General features: G+C 40.3%; 2 protein-coding genes across 3 annotated transcripts in view; one reads left to right on the forward strand and one right to left on the reverse strand.

Moving 5' to 3' along the window:
- Positions 1-2,112: 2,112 nt before the first annotated feature.
- On the reverse strand, positions 2,113-5,128 carry B3GALT9 (beta-1,3-galactosyltransferase 9). The gene is made up of 3 exons (XM_053205460.1): positions 4,969-5,128; positions 4,664-4,850; positions 2,113-3,400 (listed from the first exon to the last, which is right to left on the reverse strand). Exons 2-3 carry the CDS (start codon positions 4,667-4,669, stop codon positions 2,297-2,299), a joined length of 1,110 nt encoding a protein of 369 aa, XP_053061435.1. The 5' UTR covers positions 4,670-4,850; positions 4,969-5,128; the 3' UTR covers positions 2,113-2,296.
- Positions 5,129-7,383: 2,255 nt separating this feature from the next.
- The window catches only part of FBXW2 (F-box and WD repeat domain containing 2), a 28,322-nt gene continuing 13,190 nt past the window's right edge, over positions 7,384-22,515 (forward strand). Inside the window, exons 1-3 of one of the 2 annotated variants that reach the window (XM_027034968.2) lie at positions 7,384-7,525; positions 7,628-7,736; positions 13,913-14,422. In XM_027034968.2, the coding sequence (XP_026890769.1) occupies positions 13,933-14,422 (490 nt within the window). In that variant the 5' untranslated portion in view covers positions 7,384-7,525; positions 7,628-7,736; positions 13,913-13,932. The remainder of the gene's footprint in view (positions 7,526-7,627; positions 7,737-13,912; positions 14,423-22,515) is intronic. The other variant, XM_027034965.2, reaches the window with a different exon arrangement.

Here is a 22,515-nt window from a genome sequence, read left to right on the forward strand (position 1 = left end):
CCACCCAGACGTCCCAATCTCGTTTATATTTTTACATCTGTATTTCACAGATGAAGAAACCCGAGCTCGGAGAAGTTAAGTAGCTTATCTCAAAATCACACAGGTAGCAAGTGACTAATAGTGGAGGAAAATAGAAACAAATTTCTATCAGAAATAGAAATAGAACATTAGTGTATAGTAAGTACAAGAATAGAGAAAAACAGGAAACACCTACCCTAGACTTGAAGGAAGGTTTCTCAGAGAAGGAAACACCTGAAACTCAAAGAACCGGTAGGACATAGTCAAGTGAGAAATAAAGGAGAGTAGCAGGGCAAGCAGGGGACAGACATGAAAACAGGAAACATTTGGGGGAACTACAAGGCGATACGGCCAAAGCCTGGAACTTAAAAGGGGAAAATTATAAAATTCTTAATCGTTATTACTAATGGTAGCTACTATTTCTTACAGATTGCACATTCCAGAGCCAGAATGTTAACCTGGCTTCCTGGTGGCTAGTCAAATGTTTTACTTGCTTATATTTTGAGGATAATAGCAGACAAATGTTTGTCAAGCATTGTTCTAAAAGCTTTTCATCTATGAACTCATGTTGCTCTTTTTCCTCTCCCAGGAATAAAATACTATTATTACCCTGTTTACACATGAGGCTGAGGCACAGCAGAGATAAGGAACTTGTACAAGATCACACAGCAGATAAGTGGAGCCAAGATTTGAACCTAAGCTGTTACACTCAGAACGTATGTTTTTAAATGCTACCTCTTCTTATCGGTCATTTTCTATGGGCCAAATCCAATGCTAGGTGCTTGACATGTCTCATTTAGTCCACGGGTCCTACAAGGCTGAATCTGTACATAGACTGAGGCTCAGTATATTTTAGTAATATATCCAGAAAGATGATGTAGTAAGTGTCATGGCAGAGATTTTCAAAGTGTATTACTTCGGGGACACCTAAAATTCCGAGGGCCCCAGAATGGGAACATTGATCTAGTGCCTAGTTATTCCACAAGAGAAATCACCAAGTGTGTTGTGAGTTAAATTGTGTCCCCAAAAAAGGTAATGTTGAAATCCTAACCCCTGATTTTTGTCAATGTGACCTTATTTTGAAATAGAGTTTTTGCTGATGTCATCAAGTTAGGATGGGGTCATTTGGGTCCTAATCCAATGACTGATGTCCTTAGAAGAATGAGAAAATTTGGACATAGCACAGAGCAGAGATTATACAAAGTCCCAGACCCATGAGAGAAGTCCATGTGTGAAGATGGAGGCAGAGATTAAAGTGGTCTGTCCGCAAGCCAAAGAATGCTAAGAGTGGTTGCCAACCACCAGAAGGTCGAAGAGACAAGGAAGGATTCTCCCTCACAGGCTTCAGAGAGAGCAGGGCCCTGCCAACACCTTGATTTCGTCTTTAAAACTAGTCTTTAAAACTACAACAAATAGGGATGCCTGGGGTGGCTCAGGTCATGATCTTCACCGCTCGTGAGTTCGAGCCCCTCGTCGGGCTCTGGGCTGACAGCTCAGAGCCTGGAGCCTGCTTCTGATTCTGTGTCTCCCTCTCTCTGCCCCTCCCCTAGGCTCACTCTGTCTCTCAAAAATAAAGAAACATTAAAAAATTTGTCATACAAAATAAAACTAGAACAAATACATTTCTGTTGTTTTAAGTCACCGAGTTTGTGGTACTTTTTTTACAGCATTTCTAGGAAACTAACTCAGAGTGTACACATTAGCAGGGAATGTGAATGTGTCGCATCCCGTCTGTAAAGCACTGGCTAATTAGAACTTGATGAAAATTGCTTTACAAAGAGTTAGCTATCCAAGTCCATATACTATGTGGTTCATACTTTTAAATTAAATGTAATTCCACTACCCAATGAGTAAAATGCTTCCTGCTTACATACAAGATGACAATTTTGTTCAACAAATTCCTTGGTGTTTGCCTTTAATTCTGAGCATTCGCAAAAATTAGTTGCCATTGCTATTGCTGAATCATGACAGTTCCACAGAATATGATTTTTATAAATTCAATGACTGCAAAGAGAAACAAGACTTTGGGTTGTAATTAAGTGTCATGTTCTCCCTTTTTTGGATAGAATGTTTTATTTTGAAAAGAGTGCTATCTCAACTTAGATTTCGTAACATGAAATCTCAATATGATGTAGTACATCCGAGCACTAATAACGTTTTGCAACTCGCTAAAAGAAAGTACATAAAACACAAGGAAGGAGGGATGCTTTCTATAACGAGGTATGAGTTAATTTAAAAAGACCAAATTTATAATAAAAAGCAAAAAAAAAAAAAAAAACTAATCACCCAAATACATGCCATCATTTTTTATGGTACCCACATGGAAACGTTTAAGGGTGTCAAAGTATGTCAGAAGTTTGCAGGAAATGAGCCCGTAGTAAGTCTCAAACAGGGTACATTCTTTCCCACTGCTAATTTCCTTCCACGCCAGGGGCATTTCAATATCTGTAGTTTCTGAGGATGTAAAAATGAACTTATAGCAACATCTGTTGTATCTGATGTGCCTTTTTCCAGAAAACCTTGAACTGTGGATGGGTATAAGGCCAATAGACTTTGCACAAATTCCTACAAACACATCAGCAGGAACCATTATGGGTACTTCTTTGAAAACCACATACATCATCCGAGCCACATCTTGGGACATAATAAAAGCCTCGCCACTGCAGTAATCTGGGTAGTACTTTTCTGGGTACTCGCTGAAAGGGACAAATTCTTGACTATTAGGATCCCTGTTGGGTGTATCTTGATGGATAACTCTTCCTACATAGACATCCTCCAGGTGATCTTTCAGATTAAGAAGATAGTCTACCAAGCTCGGGACATTGACAAACATCTCTTCATCAACCTTAAGAATGAACAGGGCATTAGGGCAGAAAGTCACAGCCCACTGCGTCATCGTGATGATTTTCAGGGTTTGGTTCTCAGCACTGTCCAAGAAGATTCCTTGAATTATATCATTATTCTTATGGGACTCTTTGTCTATTTCTTGCTGGGTAGTTACCAAAACGGGCATTCCCAAAGCAAACAGTGTGAGAATGTGGTGCCCTTGAACACTGGTCACGTTACCCCAGGTTTTCCTGATGAGGTCCCGCCTTGTTCCATTTCCCGGGCTACTGAAGATAAGAGAGAGTAAAAATATATTCTTCCCTTTACACAGCTCCGACTGGCTCAGGATGTAATACTTGGAAAGATTACTTCTTAGGGGCTCCGTGTTCAATTTTCTTGCCTTCTCCTTAATTTCAAGAGCTTTCATATCCACATAAGGCAAAGCATGCAGAAAGTATTCTTCCACAAAATCAGCCCCAAAAAGCAAAGCATGAAACAGGATAACATTAAATAGAATGAAACACCACTGGTGAGTCCGAAGTCTGCAGAATGTCACCTAAATAAGACGAAAACACATGTTCATTCAAGCTTTGTCTCCATTCTTATTTTTGCCCCCACTGAATGCTATACATACTTCTTACAGCACTTAGAAATACACTATTTTAAGTGTTTCTCGTTTATTTTTGTTATCTGTCTCTCCCACTAGATCATGGTCTCCTGAACAGCTGGCAGAGAAGAGACAGCTCTCTCTTCTCCACTGTTGCAGAGTTCAGTATTTGGCATGAAGTAGAAACTGAATAAAATGCTAGTTGGTTGTTTTCTCGCTTGTTTGGATGAAAGCCTACTTACTATATGCAAGGCACGGTGCTATACATTGGAAAAGCAAAGAGGAATCAGGCATAGACATATGGATATAAAGTAACAAGCAGAATTATTGTGCTAAAAGCCTACAGGAAAATATATGATTTTTTTTTTCTGAAAGTGAAGCACTTGGATCAGTTTCTTCTCTAATTACAAAGGTCAAGGGCTATTTTTCCATGTAGTAGTTGCTTTTGTTGGCCAGTGAACAATGGCTACTATCAAACATTTACATCCTTCTACTATGACTTTCCAATTTAATCTGATACTGATTTCTGACATTGTCTGTTTTAGCGATGTCCCCTAATCCATTCAACACATCTGCCAATATGGGCAAATTCCCACTATCTGCATAGCACCCCTTCAGAGATCTAGGATGGCTCTGTGCCAAGCTTACTCCACATCATCAAAGAAGATGGAAACTTTCCATCTGGAAGGGTATATACAGTATCGTAATATAACAGAGCAAGGGAACATTAAAGAAATTAAATTTCTATTGGAGTTTGATTGACAAAGCCTTCCATAATAATAGTTACCTCTTACTGAGCATTTGCAGTGTGTCAGGCACTGTGCTAAGCACTTTAAATGACTTAATTCACTTAGCCTTGGTAACATCCCTTTCATATAGGTTATTTCCAAAATTAAGGTGAGCATCCAAGTTTAGTAACTTGCCAAAGATCATCTCAGTGGGTAAGAGCGTGGGGAAGGGTCGTAATTGGAACTCAAGTCTGGGAGAGTCCAAAGCTTAACCACTGAGAATCCTGACCCCCATCTTTTCCTTTCCTATACCTAATGAATAGGCAACAAAACAAAACAAAACAAAACAAAACAAATCCCTGTAATTATAATCTGAATTCCATTCCATTTTCTCAAAGCTGATGATGTGCACATAGAAGAAACTTCAGCTTTCTCAAGCCTATTTTAATAGATATCAAATGCTTCCAAGATTTAAGAAACTTACCTGCATGTTGTCTGTGTACCGTTTCAGGACTTTGGAAATTACTGAATCCAGATGCCAAAATTATGTCCAAATGTAGCTCTCAGCATCATTCCAGTCTAACAGCAATTGCGGTAAGGTGCTTTGTGCCTGAGACTTTAAGGATAAAGTTTCTTTCCAATCAACTTGAGCTTTTGTCCCAGAATACCTGCTGACTCCATAGGGAAGCAAGTGCAGATTATGTTACAGCTAGAGTGAATCCGGAACAAAGAATGGCGAACACAAACCTTTTCAAACGCTTCCAACCTTGTATATGTTTTGAAACTGACCTGTTGCCGGTATGCTGAATTCCTGGTGAAATGTGTGTGGGAGTTGAAAGAGCAGTTCACCTACATCACCTCTCAAACATCATAATACAAGGAGAAATGTCATACAGTATGTTTTAGAGTGCTCTCAAGAAACTAAACAATTGGACTAGTTCCTGCTCCCTGGTATATGCATGCGCAAGACATGTACTAAAACATCAAGGAATACTTATCATCCCTAATGGGTGCGTTTCTTTTTTTTTTTCCTCCCCAAAGAAATATCGTATGAAAGTTTTGGTTTATGTCTCATTGGGAAGGATTTTGAATTCCTAGTCTAGGCTATGCAAGAAGTTTACTGAATCAATTATATGTCACCCCAACTACCTACCCAGGCATTTTTTATCTCAAACTGGAAAACAACACATAGTCCATTTTAGCCAGAACTGAAGGAACTAAGCATTTGCTGTTTGCCGTTTTCCTGGGGGGCATGAATATGTAGGGATTATTCCAAACACTGTTTCTACCAGCAAGTTTAAGGAAGGAAACAACATTCAGCATATTTTCATGTTGCTGTCGCATAAGCAGTTGTATTGAGCATTCTGTTTTCAGGCAGGGCTGAACCATTTTCTTCTTTTCACATGTTGATGTTCCTGCCTGCCACTCAGGGCATTTTTTTGTAATTGTTTGGCTAGGAAAAGTGTCAATGTTTGCTCAGCCATTTGTCATGCAATCTTGGAAATTTTTACAAAGTGGGAAAATCTAACTAAAAAAAAATCATATGAAAGGAAATTTTTTATACATTCTAAGTTTAACAACTAAATACAAATCCTATTTTGCAATTTTCATCTCTTAGAGCTATAAATTTTGCTCCCAGATCTCCTCTTGCTTCAATTTCGACAATTTGGTTTCTTTGTTCATGAGAAGGTCTAACAACATTGCCTCTAGAGCACCTCTGTCTGGGATTTTCAGTTCGATTCATCAAACTCCTACCACAATTTGTTTGCTACAAATTGATAGGGGGGCTTGTTTTTCTTAATTACCTTGGTATTGCTTTGCCTTTCATAGAGGTTATCTGATCTGCATACACGTCTTCCTAAAATTTCTTATAATGTTGTCATCAGTCACTGGCTTAGATGTCTACAGAGGCTTTCTGTTGCCTACCAAATCAAATTTGCTCTCGTGGAGCCTGACTTTCAAGACACCATACTTGTCTTCTGCTTCACATAGTCAAATTTGTATTTCCCATGTTTCAAGCGTACTAGATGGACTCAGGATGCTTGGCGCCTTGGTCATTCCCTAACACTAACTGGATACGTGACTGTCTTACTGTCTATATTACGTGTTCTATCTCTTGGACCAGTCTGTTCAATACGGTAGCCATTAGCCACATGTGGCTATTTATATTTAAATTAATTAAAATTGTATTTCCTCAGTCACATTAGGCATTTTCAAGTGTTCAGTAGTCACAAGAGGCTAGTGGCTGCCTTATTAGACAATGTAAATAGGGGACATAATTGCTGAAAGTCCTATTGGAAGGTGCTGGTATAAGATACGCGTGTTCGCAGTTTATGAGCCCTTAGGGAGAGACAAGGAGAATTTAAGTTCTTGAAGTCGGGAGGAGGGGGGGCTGGGTTGAAATCCTAAGATAGCCGGTTATGATGACCTTAGGCAGGATGCTTAACCCTCTTTTGACCCGGGTTTCCTCATCTCTGAAAACAAGAGTTAATAATAGTAACTACTATGCAGGGCTACTGTGGGAACTGAATGCGGTAACGCAAAGTGATCAGGAGAGTGCCTGGCCCATAGGAAGCACACAATTTTTGTTCTTTGATGCTTAAAGATTTATGCTTCAGCTTTCAGTCCTCAGAAGGATCACACGAGGAAGTACTATAACTGCTATGCAGAAGACGAATATAAATCCAGAGATGTTACGTAAGTAAGGCCAACGGCACAGTCGGAGTGTCAAGAGCTGGGATTCGAACCTAGATCACCTGACTCCTTTGTTTCGGTCACCAATCCCCTTAACTTGCTTTATTTTTTTCGTGAGCACTTGCTAAGACTTGCACCATGCCTTGCTTAGTTATTTATCTGTCAGCCTCCCCCGCTGGGATATAAACCCCAGGCGGCCGGGTATTTTTGTACTTTTTGCTCACTAACCCTATCTCCTAGAATAGTGTTTGGGACATGCATGATAGGCGGCTCAATGGGTTGTTTCACTTTGGACACGTCTCTCAAATTTTCCTCCCTCTCCTCCGAAAAGTGAGGATAAGGAAAAGCGCCACAGAGTTTGTGCAAGATCGGATTGGTCCGACGAAGGACACCAAGGCCCCGGACAAATTCCGATACACGGCACGGAAGTTAAGTCGAGGATGAAGCGCCACAGGTCCCAGCTATACTGCGCATGCTCCTCCTCCCTGGGCGCTCTCCTCAGCCCGCCCGCTTCCCCCTCGAGGCCGGGGCCGGAAGTGCACCAGCGTCCGCTGGGCGCCGCGGGCGGAGGGACGCGCGGAGATGACGCAGGCAGCACCGGAAGCCGCTCCCCTGTGAGGTTGCAGACCCCGAGCGGCGGCCGCTGGTCCAGGTCTGTATGTGAGGCGGCGCCCGGTCGGGGAGGGGGTTCTTAGGCGCCCGCGCCCCTGCTGACCAGCCGCGCCTCGGGCCGTTTGTCTTTCTCTCCCTGCAGGCGCCATGGCTGCGGAGCGGACCCGGCCGCTGCGAGGCTCTGGCGGCCCGAGCGCGCCTAGTCGGTGTGAGCCCGGCGCGAGGTCCCGGGCCCCGGGGCGCTCGCTCAGGTCAGTGCTGCGCGGAACACGACTCTGGGAGCAGGGAACCTGGGAGCGACGAACGGGCTGAAGGGATCTGGAGTTGATTTTAGAGATGGGAACATTGAGTCTCGGAGTTACCGCCTCTTAGTTCTCAGCTTCCTTAGCTGCGAAATGAGTTAACAATGATGTCCCAGGGCTGCCATGACTTTGAAAGATGATGAAGTGTGGAGAGGTGGTTTTGAAGTACAAAGCGCTGTATTAATGTGAGGGACTGCGCCGTAGTTGTGGGTATGCCATGGAAACAGGTGTGTATGTGGCGGGGGGGGGGGGCGCTTGAACTACAGATAGCCATATTAATGCTCAATAATAATGGTAACTGACGTTTCTCGGAGGCTTACAGCGTGTAGGGTACTGTGCTAAACGCTTTACGTGCATTATCCGATTTAAGCCTCACAAACACCCTTGCAGGGAATGCTGTTCCGAGGTTGCATTTTACAAGTCAAGGACTGGATTTGGGATTGGTGAAGTGATTTCCCCAGTGTCACTCAGCAACAAGTGGAGTTGCAGAGCCTGGATTTTATAAACACTGTATTCTTTCCGAGCTGTTTGTATTCATCTCAAAACCAAAGGCGAGATGAATAAATAAGTTGTAATATTAAGTTGTAAGATTTTAAATAAGTTGTATATTCACATGGTTTTAAATTCAAGAGAGGGCTCCTCACGCCTGTTCCTCAGCTCTCCAGGTTTCTCTGGAGGCAACCAGTGTTACCAGCTTCTTGAATATTCCAAAGATACCTTGGGTGTGTGTAAGTTTATAAATCCAGATACACGTTTTCAAAACCTCTGTACTGTAACAAGCTGATTATGCTTGATGAGAAACCAGGGAAGATGAAGCCTCGGGCTTCCGAACAACAAATGTCTTGTTTTCACTCTTAACTAGGCCAGGTCCTGGTGGAGGAGAGGAAAACGTACATGTGATGTTTTATCCAGAACATCTATCTCTAGTAAGACCTAGCAGTATATAGGTTTTGTTTTGTTTGCGGCGGTGGGGAGCTAGGTAAGATGTTAAATTGCTTAACTTCCTGTGGGACCCTGGGAAAGTCACTCCACCTCTTGGGTCATAAATCTCATTTATTAGTTAAGGGCAATAGTACTGATACTTTCCTTGAAGTTCTGATAGTCAAATGAAGTAATGTCTATGAGTAGTACTTGAATCTTTTAAACCAATACAAATATGAGAGTTGCCAGAGGGAACATAGGGAATTAATGGTAGAACCAGAGACCAAACCCAGGCCTCCTGGCTTCCAATTTTGCAGTCTTCATCATACCCATTTCGGAGCTTTGTGACTGTTAATATTGAGGGCAGAAGGACAAGTTTAATGTTTAATCTCAAGTCGGGGGGAGGGGAAGGCAAGACAGCATGGAGTGTGGGTACAGACAGAAATGCACCTAGCAGGAAATTCTAGCCTCAACTCAATAACTGGCCTTAATTATAAAATTAAACCCCAGTAAGTTTGAGTCCGTGAATTTTTCTTCCATCTATTTTAAGCCAATTTAAGGGAAAGTTTATGGTAAGGATCATAGGGTTGAAAGGGTTGTTAGTAGTCCTGTCTATTCCAGCCTTAAGGCTGCTGAAAGCTTTCCTGGCCAGTATTCATAATAATAAAACTAACAAAAGTACCACCCCTGCTCAATTTCTGAGTTTCACAGCCCTCAAAGTGAGGGATAGCTTCCATTTTACAGATAGAACTGAAGTTTAGAAGTTGGTCAGAGATGCCCATGATCACGTAGGAAGTGGGTAAATCACTGAAAGACTTGACTGACTCCAAAGCATTTTCATATATGCCTCATTCTGCCTCTGTTTCTAACTGTCCTTGACTTTCCCAGTAATGGGAATCTCACCATTCTGGAGGCAGCCCCTACATTGTTGGAAATCTCCTGATGATTTAGAAGTTCCTCCTAATGGGGAGCCTGAGTGGCTCAGTCGGTTAAGTGTCCAACTCCTGATCTCAAGCACAGGTCTTTTTTCTTTTAATTTTTATTTATTATTGAAAGATAGAGTCAGAGCGTGAGCAGGGGAGGGGCAGAGGGAGAGGGAGACACAGAATCTGAAACAGGCTCCAGGCTCTGAGCTGTCAGCACAGAGCCCGATGCGGGGCTCGAACTCACGGACCACGAGATCATGACCTGAGCCGAAGTCGGACGCTTAACCAACTGAGCCACCCAGGCGCCCCACTCAAGCACGGGTCTTAATCTCAGGGTTGTGTGTTCAAGCCTCTCATTAGGCTCTGCGCTGGGCGTGAAGCCTACTTAAAAAAAATAAAAGCTCCTCCATGTGTTGAATTGAAATCCTGCTTCCTGAAGTTTTCCCCTGGGGGCCTTGTGCGGCCAGTACGTGATATTCCTACAGGCTCTCTAAAAGAGTTCATTTTAGACCTGTGACCTTAAGAAAGTTACCTCCAAAGTCTTTTTTTTTTTTTTTTTTAGAAAAGTAAATACTGGTGTTTTCTAATAGTGCAGAGTTGAGGAAAAAATTCTTCTGGGTTAAGAGAATATATGAATCTCAGAAATGGCTGGGTTTTTTAAAGGCTCTCACTGAAAAGTTTGTCCCCTAATTTTCTATGGTGTCATGACTACATTAATTTGGCATGCTGTAAGATGTGTCTTAGTTTTTGTTAATGGTGCGAACCTACCTGATAATGTTTTCATGGGTATTATAAATTTGCCTTGTGGTCATTTAAATAATAATTCAGCTTACTTACATGTAAACATTTCTATGATGGATGTGTGGAGATTCATGTGTGTGTAGGTGTAGGTGTGATAGAGGAAGAAGCCCCCCATGCTTTTTCACTGTAGAAAAGGATTCCTGGGCAGATGTTTCGGTGTATGTTTTTAATTGGCCAGTATTAATTAATTAGCTATGGTGACATTTTGTGGGTGTCCAAAGAAAAGAGTTGTTTTGCCTTGTTATGAGTGATTTTTTCCAAGTAAAAAATTTCTGGAAATGTTGAAGATAGAAGATTGTTTGGATTCAGGAGGAGGTAGTGTGTTAACTTCTGTTGTTGATTAAACTTTTGGTGAAGGGATTATTTTTTGGCTGCCAGGTAAATCCTTAAACTAATAAATCCTGCCTAGCCCAAACCCTGAGGATTCCAGAATATTATTTTATTTTTAAAGTCCATTCACTGTTCCAAAAACCAAAATTATTGGGTAGTAGATGATGTGATTGGAAAGTTTGGTTGCATTTACTGTTTTTTGTCTGATAACATTCTGGCCAAATTTGATATTTGGGAAATTAATGAAAAGGACTTTTACTGACCTTACATGAACAAAGTTGGAAGGTGAGATGTGGCTTTTGATGTAGACCTCATCTAGGTGACATTTATGGGAAAAATTTTATTTTCCTCTTCGACATTAATTTAGATACTAATGTTTTTAATCTATGTGTCAGGATTCTTTTTTTTTTCTAAATGTAATTTTATTTTAAATTCCAGTATAGTTAACATACAGTGTTATATTAGTTTCACATGTACAATATCATGATTCCACAGTTCCATCACCCAGTGCTTATCACAAGTGCACTCCTTAATCCCCATCACCTATTTCACCCACCTCCCCTCTGGTAAATAGGTTTGGTTTGTTTGGTTTCTCGTCTCGTCTCGTCTCGTCTCGTCACGCATCGCCTCGCCTCGCCTTTCTGTTTTAATTTTATTTGTTTTAATTTACATCCAAATTAGTTAGCATATAGTGCAACAATGATTTCAGGACTAGATTCCTTAATGCCCCTTACCCATTTAGCCTATCCCCCCTCCCACAACCCCTCCAGTAACCCTCTGATTGTTCTCCATATTTAAGAGTCTCTTATATTTTGTCCCCCTCCCTGTTTTATATTAGTTTTGTTTCCCTTCCCTTATGTTCATCTGTTTTGTCTCTTAAAGTCCTCATATGAGTGAAGTCGTATGATATTTGTCTTTCTCTGACTAATTTCGCTTAGCATAATATCCTCCAGTTCCATCCACGTAGTTGCAAATGGCAAGATTTCATTCTTTTTGATTGCCGAGTAATACTCCATTGTATTTATGCCACATCTTTATCCATTCATCCATCGATGGACATTTGGGCACTTTCCATACTTTGGCTATTGTTGATAGTGCTGCTATAAACATGGGGGTGCATGTGTCCCTTCAAAACTGCACACCTGTATCCCTTGGATAAATACCTAGTAGTGCAATTGCTGGGTTGTAGGGTAGTTCTATTTTTAGTTTTTTGAGGAACCTCCATATTGTTTTCCAGAGTGTCTGCACCAGCTTGCATTCCTACCGACAGTGCGAAAGAGATCCTCTTTCTCTGCATCCTCGCCAACATCTGTTGTTGCCTGAGTTGTTAATGTTAGCCATTCTGACAGGGTTATCTCATTTGATTTGTATTTCCCTGATGATGAGTGATGTGGAGCATTTTTTCATGTGTCGGTTGGCCATCTGGATGTCTTCTTTGGAGAAGTGTCTATTCATGTCTTTTGCCCATTTCTTCACTGGATTATTTGTTTTTTGGGTGTTGAGTTTTATAAGTTCTTTCTAGATTTTGGATACTAACCCTTTATCTGATGTGTTGTTTGTAAGTATCTTCTCCCATTCTGTCGGTTGCTTTTAGTTTTGCTGACTGTTTCCTTCGCTGTGCAGAAGCTTTCTATTCTGATGAGGTCCCAGTAGTTCATTTTTGCTTTTGTTGCCCTTGCCTCTGGAGGTGTGTTGAGATTTGGATGTTAATTTTTAAAATTAGTATGGCAATCTGGTAGGAAACTAAGTGATATTAGAAGGAAAGCTTTGTTTTTTAATTATGGAATGTTTAAACATATGGTAGTAAAGAGAATAAAAACCTCCGTGTATCCATCATCCAGCACTAACATCTATCAACATATAGCTAAGCTTGGGAAAGATGATTTTTGCTGATTTGCTGTATTTTTTGTTTTTTCATTAGTTTACTCCCTGTTCTTAAAAGCGGGCTGATACCTTGATGCAATGTGTAATGCTATATACTTGTAACATTTCTTTTTGCTCCAGTTAGGCCTGGAGCAATGTGTCATTCTTTTAAAGGAGAAGGTGGTATAATCAGATAGGTACCAGATTTTATAACCAGGTTGTGATTCTCCTGGTTGTAGCTGTAGTCAGAGAGAGACAGTTCGGTCTGTGTGGTTGGAAGAGTACTGATGGAGGGAGCACTGACTTCCAGTCTGTTCTGATGCTGTTTTAATAGCTCTATTGACTGTAGGTAGGCAAATCACTTACCTTCTCTGACTTGTAACTTCCTCCTCTGCAAAGTAGGGATGATGCTACCTGGGGTTTTTTTGGTTTTTTTTGTTTTGTTTTGTTTTGGTTTGTTTTGTTTTGTTTGGTGTTTTGGAAGCATCAGGATTACTTATTTGTGCAAGCTTCCTTGACCCTCTTTGCTCTCTGGGGGCACATGATTAAGAGTTGTCACCAGCTCATATGAGGCTAATAAAAACTATGTAAGGCTACATAAGGCCTTTGGTAATTTTTATTCTAACAGGCAGTGCCATAAAGGAAGTAGAAAAACCAAAATACCTGAGCCACATGATTTATTACATCTGCCTGTTTTTCTTCCCCAGACCTTTTTTGCCTGAATATTTATTGAAAACCCAGTAGTCAGTTCTGTGGTTTTGGTAACAGATCAAGCTGTGCCTAGCATGATAACTAATGTCTCCAGTTACTGCTCAGGAGACCTGCCTTCTGGTTGTCACATGCTGGCGCTTATATTTGTGACTTAAGTACCCAAATAGAGCGTATTAAGGAAATAGTGTTACGATGGTTTTGATCGTGTTGGGGGGAGGGGAGAGAAGTGTATAGAATAAACTATTTTATAATGAGTGATACTATAAATCTTTTACTGTGAAGATGCATGTAGCATGTGCTAGACTTCAAAAGGAGCAAGTCACCTACACCAACATAAGTCTCACTGATTTATGTTTCAGAGATCATGATTCATTAAAGTATGTTTTCTTAGATGTATTATCTTTTGTGTGCATGGAAGATTTTCGAATACAATATATTAACTGTAAAGTTGTAATGTAATAACTAAACATAAAGTTGTAATGCCAAGTTTTTTACACTAATTTTCATTTGTTAGCAGTCTTGCTTGAATGGTCTTTTTGAGCAGAACTAATACAATATTTTGATGTGCCACAGGTAAATTTTTCCATAACCTTATGGAGAGAAAGGACTTTGAGACATGGCTTGATAACATTTCTGTTACATTTCTTTCTCTGACGGACTTGCAGAAAAATGAAACTCTGGATCACCTGATTAGTCTGAGTGGGGCAGTCCAGCTCAGGCATCTCTCCAATAACCTGGAGACTCTCCTCAAGCGGGACTTCCTCAAACTCCTTCCCCTGGAGCTCAGTTTTTATTTGTTAAAATGGCTCGATCCTCAGACTTTACTCACATGCTGCCTCGTCTCTAAACAGTGGAATAAGGTGATAAGTGCCTGTACAGAGGTGTGGCAGACTGCGTGTAAAAATTTGGGCTGGCAGATAGATGATTCTGTTCAGGACGCTTTGCACTGGAAGAAGGTTTATTTGAAGGCTATTTTGAGAATGAAGCAACTGGAGGACCATGAAGCCTTTGAGACCTCATCGTTAATTGGACACAGTGCCAGGGTGTATGCACTTTACTACAAGGATGGACTTCTCTGTACAGGTAAGAGATTCTGGAACTGATTTGTTGTTGTTGTGCGTTTCATAGGGTATAATCTTAGAAACAGAACAAACTAGTCCTTACGCTTGAGGATGGCAAGTATTAATTATATGAGATATCTATAGTGGAATTTCCCCCTCCCTCCATCCCTGAGTAGTTTTACACCCTTTTATCCTCTTTCCCCCTAGAAGACAAATCATTTTTATAGAATTTTGTGAGAAGAAGGCTCCAGACATTCTTTTTTTTTTCTTTTTTCTCTTTTCTCTTTCCTTTCCTTTTTCCTTTTTCCTTTCCTCCATGCCCAGCATGGAACTCAATGCGGTGCTTGAACTCACAACCCTGAGACCAAGACCTCAGCTGAGATCAAGAGTCGGACGCTTAACCGACTGAGCCACCCAGACACCCCCAGACATTCTTTTAAATGTGATGTGAGTCAGAAAGCTGTAACTATTTTTTTCAGTGCTTTTTCCTTCCATGTACAGTTTTCCATGTTGGTTAAACTTTTTTTCTGTCAACAGTGATTTTTGAGAAAAACCAGTGGAAAAGATGATGCCTAGACCTAGCAAGTAATTAGATCATCTTGCAAGAATTACTTAACCTCTCTGTGTTTGTTTTCTTATCTATAAAGTATGGGAATGGAGGTATTTCTTTCTTGCTAAAATTCCTGTGGTTCTAAAAAGAATTAAAAGTTAAAAGAATTTGGGCATGGAAACAAAGACAGATGGATATTTTAATCCTAAGCAATTAAGTAACTATGTAGCAGATATAATCATTAAAATTTGGAATTGTGTGATTCTTCCAGTTATAATGGCTGTTTGTACATGTAATCAGTGCATATGTTTTAGGCAGTACATTTTGATGGGCATTGTAAATAATTCTTAGGCAATGGTATAGAATGATTTCAGGCAGCCTTATCGATGATCCCGATGCCTTTTCACTTCCATTGTATGTAATATTTAGGGATCCTTGGTGTTCTTTTTTCATCCAGGATAATTTCTTTTTAAAAAAATTTTTTTATAGGTCAGGCCCTTCTTGTTTTTTTGTTTTTTTATTTTTATTTTTTTAATGTTTATTTATTTTTGAGAGAGAGCACAAGCAGGGGAGGGGCAGAGAGAGAGGGAGACACAGGATCCAAAGCAGGCTGCAGGCTCTAAGCTGTCAGCACAACCCGACGTGGTGCTCGAACCCACAACGGTGAGATCATGACCTGAGCCGAAGTCAGACGCTTAACTGACTGAGCCACCCAGGCGCCCTAATCCAAGATAAACATTTGAGTATTACTGAAGTACATAGTTGCCTTTTTAAAAAAATTTTTTTTAGTTTATGTATTTATTGTTAGAGAGAGAGAGAGGGAGGGAGGGAGGGAGAAAGCAAGCAGGAGAGGGGCAGAGAGAGAGGCAGACGCAGAATCTGAAGCAGGCTCCACCCTGTCAGCACAGAACCCAATGTGGGGCTTGAACTCACGACCTGAGCCAAAATTAAGTCAGTCGCTTAAGCCACTGAGCCATCCAGGCACCCCATAATTGCCTTTTTTAATAGCATATTCTGTTCCTTTGTGTAAATATATCATCATTATTTAGCCAATTCAATATTAGTGTATATTCAGGTTGTTTCTATGAATTCAGAATATATCTATGAAATATTTATGAATATTTTTGTTTGCCTTTTTCCCCCCTTGAATTATTTATTTGGGGCAGAAACCTCAAAGTAGAATTACAGATTCGGAAATATAAATGATTTTAAGCTCCTCTTAACTGTCCTTTCCAGAGAGACTGAATTCATGGCATGGCCACAGCAGTTTTAAATAACAGACTCAGTTTTAATATTCTTGAGGTGTATGATCTCTTGAGGATGTACATTTTCTCATAGTGATATGTTTCTCTAAAATGCTAAATGCTTTGCCAGTTTTATAAAATGAACATTAAACTTAAGGCATTTCGTGGTTTTTATCATCCTAAAGTTACTCCATGCTTACATTATTCTGTGTCCTATAAGCCGGATTATTGGAAAGGTATCATCCATTCTTTTATACTTGGATGTGCTTTCCCAGTTGGGGCAATGGCTTTTCTGTGTCGTTTTTGTCTTATGATCAATGGCAGGTAAGTTTTAAAGATTAAGATGCAGTATTGCCTTCGAGCCTTGTGCTCATTCACACTTGGGCAAATACTGGCAGTTGACTCATTTTCAGAACCACATGTAGCTTTAAAAGAAAAATTCTCATCAAATTTTACTTTTGAAATGCAGTAAAACTTGACTTTAACTTGGGGCAGAAGTGAATGGGACACATTCACTGAATTCTTTAACTACCTGGAAAGTTAATATCTGCAATAACGGTGGACCCGACCCTGCATTTTAAGGTTATTCTGTAGGTGGGTCTATATTTTGTATTTTTTGTTCTGATTAAATTCATCAAGTTTGTGTATTGAAAATTATGCTCTACTGAAAATAATCCAAAGCTTTAGTTTTTCTTTTCTTTTTTTAAAAAAAATTGTTTAATGTTTTTATTTTTGAGACAGAAAGAGACAGAGCATGAGCAGGGGAGGGTCAGAGAGAGAGGAAGACACAGAATCCGAAGCAGGCTCCAGGCTCTGAGCTGTCAGCACAGAGCCCGATGCGGGGCTCGAACCCATGGACCGTGAGATCATGACCTGAGCTGAAGTCAGACGCTCAACCGACTAAGCTACCCAGGCACCCCAAGTTTAAAATTTCTAATAGCTGTATCCCTGAAACTATAACTAGTGAGAGAAGTGTTTGTTATGGAATTATACATACCTTTGTTTCATGCTATTACCAAAGAGGTAGTTATCCTTCTGCTGAGCTGTGAGCTCTGAAATGGTGAGAAAGGAACCTGTTGTGCTTTGTGCTACGCAGTAGATAATTAGAAAGTACTATGTGAAAGACAATGTAAGGACATATGTGGATGAATTAGGACAGTTCTTTGCTCAGAGAACATACATACTGGAATCAGGAAGGTAACCTGATTAAGTAAAAGTCTCCATGTAGACTGTGCTAGTGAGAGAACACTTGCCCTTCTAGAGAGGGTAGCTGCTGCTCTACTGCAGTGAATTATTTGCCATGTGGGATATAGGCTCACAGTGGTCAGATCTGATTTTTCAAAGAAATCCTAAATCTAGATTTTTGTGCAATATTCTGATTGATTTTTTTTTTAGTGTACTGATTTTTAAGTATTATCACATTTTAAAAATATTGTGATTGTGTCTTATTTAACCTGCACGCTGCCATATTGTGATCATGGCTTACAGTTGAATAAGAAAAACAACAGCTATAAAAGATACGCGGTCAAATGATATATTTGAATTGTATGAGTAAAAAATCAGTTGTTCAGAGGAAGGAGTGATGTCTTTCATTTGCAAAAATTGAGCGGTGTTTATGTTGAATCTTGGAGAATGGGTAGATTTTAGAGAGATGAGAATAAGCACTTTCCAGCAAAGGTATGGAAAGGGCTAAGCATGGAGCATATAGGAGGAAGATAAAAATTCTTTTTATCTGAACTCAGTATATAATTAAGGACTCTATAAGAGATTCTTAGAATATAAGCTGAAGAATTGTCTTGAGCTATATTGTAAAAACCTTAAATATTGGGAATATGAGTTTGGACAGTTTTCTTTAAGCAATAAGAAAAACTATGAAAGATTTCTGAGCAGAGAAAGGGCCAGGACTAGAGCATTCTGCTCCAAGTAGACCAGTGTTTCTTATTTCTGCCAGGCCCCAGGTCCTCTTTTTGTAACGTATTTTACAATATTCTCTTACCTTGAAGTCAAATTCATAGAAATAACTTACCTGTACATACACATATTTCAAAAAATCAATATAATACCTAAACTCTGATCCAGAGGAGAAATAAGACAGTAATTTAAAATAACGCACATTAAATGTGTTGTGCTCAAGCACAGCTGTGTTAGAAGACGGTAGTGTAATCAGATGTTTGCACCTGTGTATGTACTATCATCATGAACATGACAGTTGTAAATAGCACAGTGTTGTATTTGTACCATCAGTGATGTGGTCACAAGTGGTGAAAAGTCTCCAACAAAGCAAAGTACATTTTTCCTCAGTCTACCTGGTAGTTACACTCATAGTAAATTCAGAATAAACTCGGTGCTTTGTAAAACAGGTCCAAGGCTCAGTCAACTAAGAATAAACTTGTCACAGGCAGAACCTTTAAGGCAATCAGGCAGAATCTTTAAGAAGTCATGCAGAATATGGGCGCCTGGGTGGCTTAGTCAGTTAAGTGTTCAACTTTAGCTCAGGTCATGATCTCGTGGTCTCAGGTCCCTGCATCGGCCTCTGTGCTGACAGCTCAGAGCCTGGAGCCTGCTTCAGATTCTGTGTCTGCCTCTCCCTCTCCCTCCCTCCCTCCCCCCCCCCCCCCAAAAATAAATAAACATTAAAAAAAAAAAAGGTCATGCAGAATACATGACTATTCTTTTTGTACATTGTCCCAAACATTGCAGAATGTCTAGCATTTCTGGTCTTTGCCCAGTAGAGGCTGGTAATTTAGACCCCCCCCGCCTCCCCCCCCCAACACTGCCTCCAAAATCATTGTGACACTTGAAACCACCCCTGCAAATTTCTAAAATGTTCCCTTGGAGGATGACACTACTTATATGAAGACCCTCTGACATAGACAGATCTAGAATTTCTAAACTAAAGTATTAGCCTATTGCATTTTAGGTAAGAGTAGATCTAGATTTAGGATAGTAGGTGTAGAGTTTTTGTTTTTGTTTTTTTTTTGAGGTTTGTTTACTTAATTTTTTTTATGTTTATTTTTGAGAGAGAGAGAGACAGACAGACAGAGTAGGGGAGGGGCAGAGAGAGAGAGGCAGACACAGAATCCTAAGCGGGTTCCAGGCTCTGACCAAGCACAGAGCCCGATGTAGGGCTCAAACTCAAAAACCGTAAGATTGTGACCTGAGCCGAAGTCAGTCAGACACTTAACTGACTAAGCCACCCAGGCGTCCCAAGGTTTATTTATTTTTGAGAGAGAGGGAGCGTGCCCCCAAGTGGGGCAGGGGCAGAGAGAGAGGGTGCAGAGGATCTGGAGCAGGCTTTGTGCTGACAGCAGAGAGCCCAATGGCAGGGCTTGGACTCACAAACTACAAGATCATGACCTGAGTTGAAGTCAGATGCTCAACCCACTGAGCCACCCAGGTGCCCGAAGGGTAGAGATTTTTTTAAAGGAGCAGTTAAATGGAAGAGCAGCCATTGAAATGGAATTAACAAGACTTAGCAATGGACTGAGTATGTGGCGAGGAAAATACCTGGGAAGGTGGTAGTACTGGTACCAAGAATAGGAAATGAAGGAATAAATTTGAGCGGGTAGAGGGAGTTCAATTTGGAATGAAATTTAAAAAAAATTTTTTTTAAAGTTTATTTATTTTTAAGAGAGAGTGCAAGCAAGGGAAGGGCAGAGAGAGAGAGACAGAGAATTCTAAGCAGGCTCCCCAGTCAGTGCAGAGCCTAATGTGGGGTTTGATCTCACAAACTGTGAGATCGTGACCTGAGCTGAAATCAAGTCAGATGCTTAACTGACTGAGCCACCCAGGTGCCCCTGGGATGAACTTCAATGCAGTCGGATGTGATGGAGATTCCGACAAGGTTCTGGAAATGTAACATCAGAGTTTTGGGGAATAGCTCAGGGCTAGAGCAAAAGGTTGAGGAGTTAGTGACATTTCAGCTATGGCTATAACAGTGAAATTTCAAAAGGACATGGAGAGGAAAAAAGAATGGGGCCTAGGATGGATCCTTGAAGAGTGTACTTAGGGAAGAGGTAAAGAAGAATGGTGATGAAGAGAGTTTCAAGGGCAGTGAAAATTGCCTGTATGAAAGAGGCACTGGCCAGTGTTTGTTCAGTTGGTCATCAGAGTCACATGCCTTCAAGAGGCAGTTGAGAGCTGAGATCTGATTCTACCAGTTAAATATTTAAACCTTGCTGGATACGATAGTTTATTCCATTTGAGTTACAGCTCAGTTTTCTGCTTACGTTTGTTATATACCCATCCCTGGAATTTTTTATATCAAAGTATTGTTTTCAACCTCTTCTGAATTGAGAGGGCTTTTTTTTTTCTTTTATATAATGAAAAACAGTCTACGTTTATTTACTCCCCTTTCATCTTTAGGCTGTGTCATTGATGACCTCCTTGAAAACACGTTGGAGTATACTCAGTGCAGCAAACAGGAGTCTATAGGAAAGGTTGAAATAAAACCAAAAAGGAGCAGAGAACAATGACTCCTAAAGGCTTAGCGGTTAAGAGTAGACTTGTACCACTGGAAAATGGAACTGAAATCAACCAAGTTATTCTCTGATGCTTCTCTAGGGTGTAAAACTGAGTGGCCCAATATTTTCCTCTATAAATTAATTTAAAAATTAGGATAATCTCTCCCCTTTTTTTTTGGTTTGTTTTTATCACATTGTGGTAAAATATATACTAGATTGAGGAGCTAATCATGCCGTTTCCTAAGGCATATTTGTGGAACACCTAGATTTATCATTTTAACCATTTTTCAAATGTACAGTTCAGATTATCTAGACACGCTGTCCAGTATACTAGCCACTGACCCCATAAGGCTTTTGAGCTCTTGAGATGTGGCTGGTCCGGAGATGTGAAATGGGAAATACTCAGTAGATATCAAAGACTTAGGGTATAAAATATTTCATTAACAATATTTTTGATATATTGAGCTAATGAAATTTGTACTAAATTTGTTTTTACAGTAAATAATAGAAAAATTTTAATTACGTATGTAAATTGCATTCGTGGTTTGTATTGTTTCTCTTGGAGTGCTGTTCTAGATCATTGGTTTTCAAAATATTGCTGATACGTTAGAATCACCTGGCAAGCTTTTAAGATGATCAGGCCCCACCTCAGAGGTTCTAAATTAAAATCTCTGAAGCTAGGGCCCTACATAGGTGTTTGATGAAGCTTCTCAGATGATTCTTCCCCCCCCACCCAAAGATTTTGTTCTTAAGTCATCTCTACACCCATTGTAGGCTTGAACCTACACCACTGAGTTCACGAGTCACCTGCTCTACCAACTGAGCAGCCCAGTGCCCTTCTCCAGATGATTTTCATGTCTCATATGACCATTGAGAACCACCAACCAATTCCCATCCCTTATTTTATAGGGAAGAACCTGAGTCTCTAAATAGTAAAGTGACAACAAATATAGTCTAAAATGAAGACTGTATTTCTCCTAGGGTTTGTCCAAGTTGAAATTCATGCTCTACCTCTTTCATGAGCCGTAGCTATTTTTCCATTGTCTGGAACAGTGGCTCTTTACCAACCCTTAAAGGCAGAATTGTGGCTGATTTTAGCCATTTCATCCTTTCCAAAACCAGTCATTTGGTGATTTCCTGCATAGTGTGTCCTTGTCATAGTGACTATATTTGTTATGTCCTCAAAATGCTTTTGTCAATTCTTATTATTACTTTTTTATTATAAAGGTAAATTGTGAGTGTGATTTAATCATTATACCTTTAAACATAATTAAAGCTAATCTTGAATTATCATGATTGGTGTATTTTCATCAGAATAGAAATAAAACCTACTTTTTCTGCAGAATCTTTTTTTTTTTTTTTTTTAACATTTATTTATTTTTGAGAGACAGGGAGAGACAGAGCGTGAGCGGGGGAGAGGCAGAGAGAGGGAGACACAGAATCCGAAGCAGGCTCCAGGCTCCGAGCTGTCAGCACAGAGCCAGACGCGGGACTCGAACTCACAAACTGTGAGATCATGACCTAAGCCGAAGTTGGACGCTTAACCGACTGAGCCACCCAGGCGCCCCTCTGCAGAATCTTAAGGGGCTTTACAAGCTCAGTGTGTTGAGTTGTGAAAGTCTGGGGATAATTTATCCATGGTTTTCTTAGAAGTTGCTTTGCACATTTCAGGATGGCTCAAAGAATTAGCAGTTAGCCTTTGCAGAAGTTAACCTGTGATCTGAGAGATCTGAGGCTTTTCCCTGACTGCCCTTAGAGTAGAACCTGTTCCAGTGGACAGCTTTACTCTTCAGCATTCTTTATTTGTTCGGGATGTGGGTCATGGATAGGCATGCAAATGTATACATGCAGTCATAGG

Source organism: Acinonyx jubatus, chromosome D4 (genome assembly GCF_027475565.1).
Source record: "Acinonyx jubatus isolate Ajub_Pintada_27869175 chromosome D4, VMU_Ajub_asm_v1.0, whole genome shotgun sequence".
NCBI lineage: Eukaryota > Metazoa > Chordata > Mammalia > Carnivora > Felidae > Acinonyx > Acinonyx jubatus.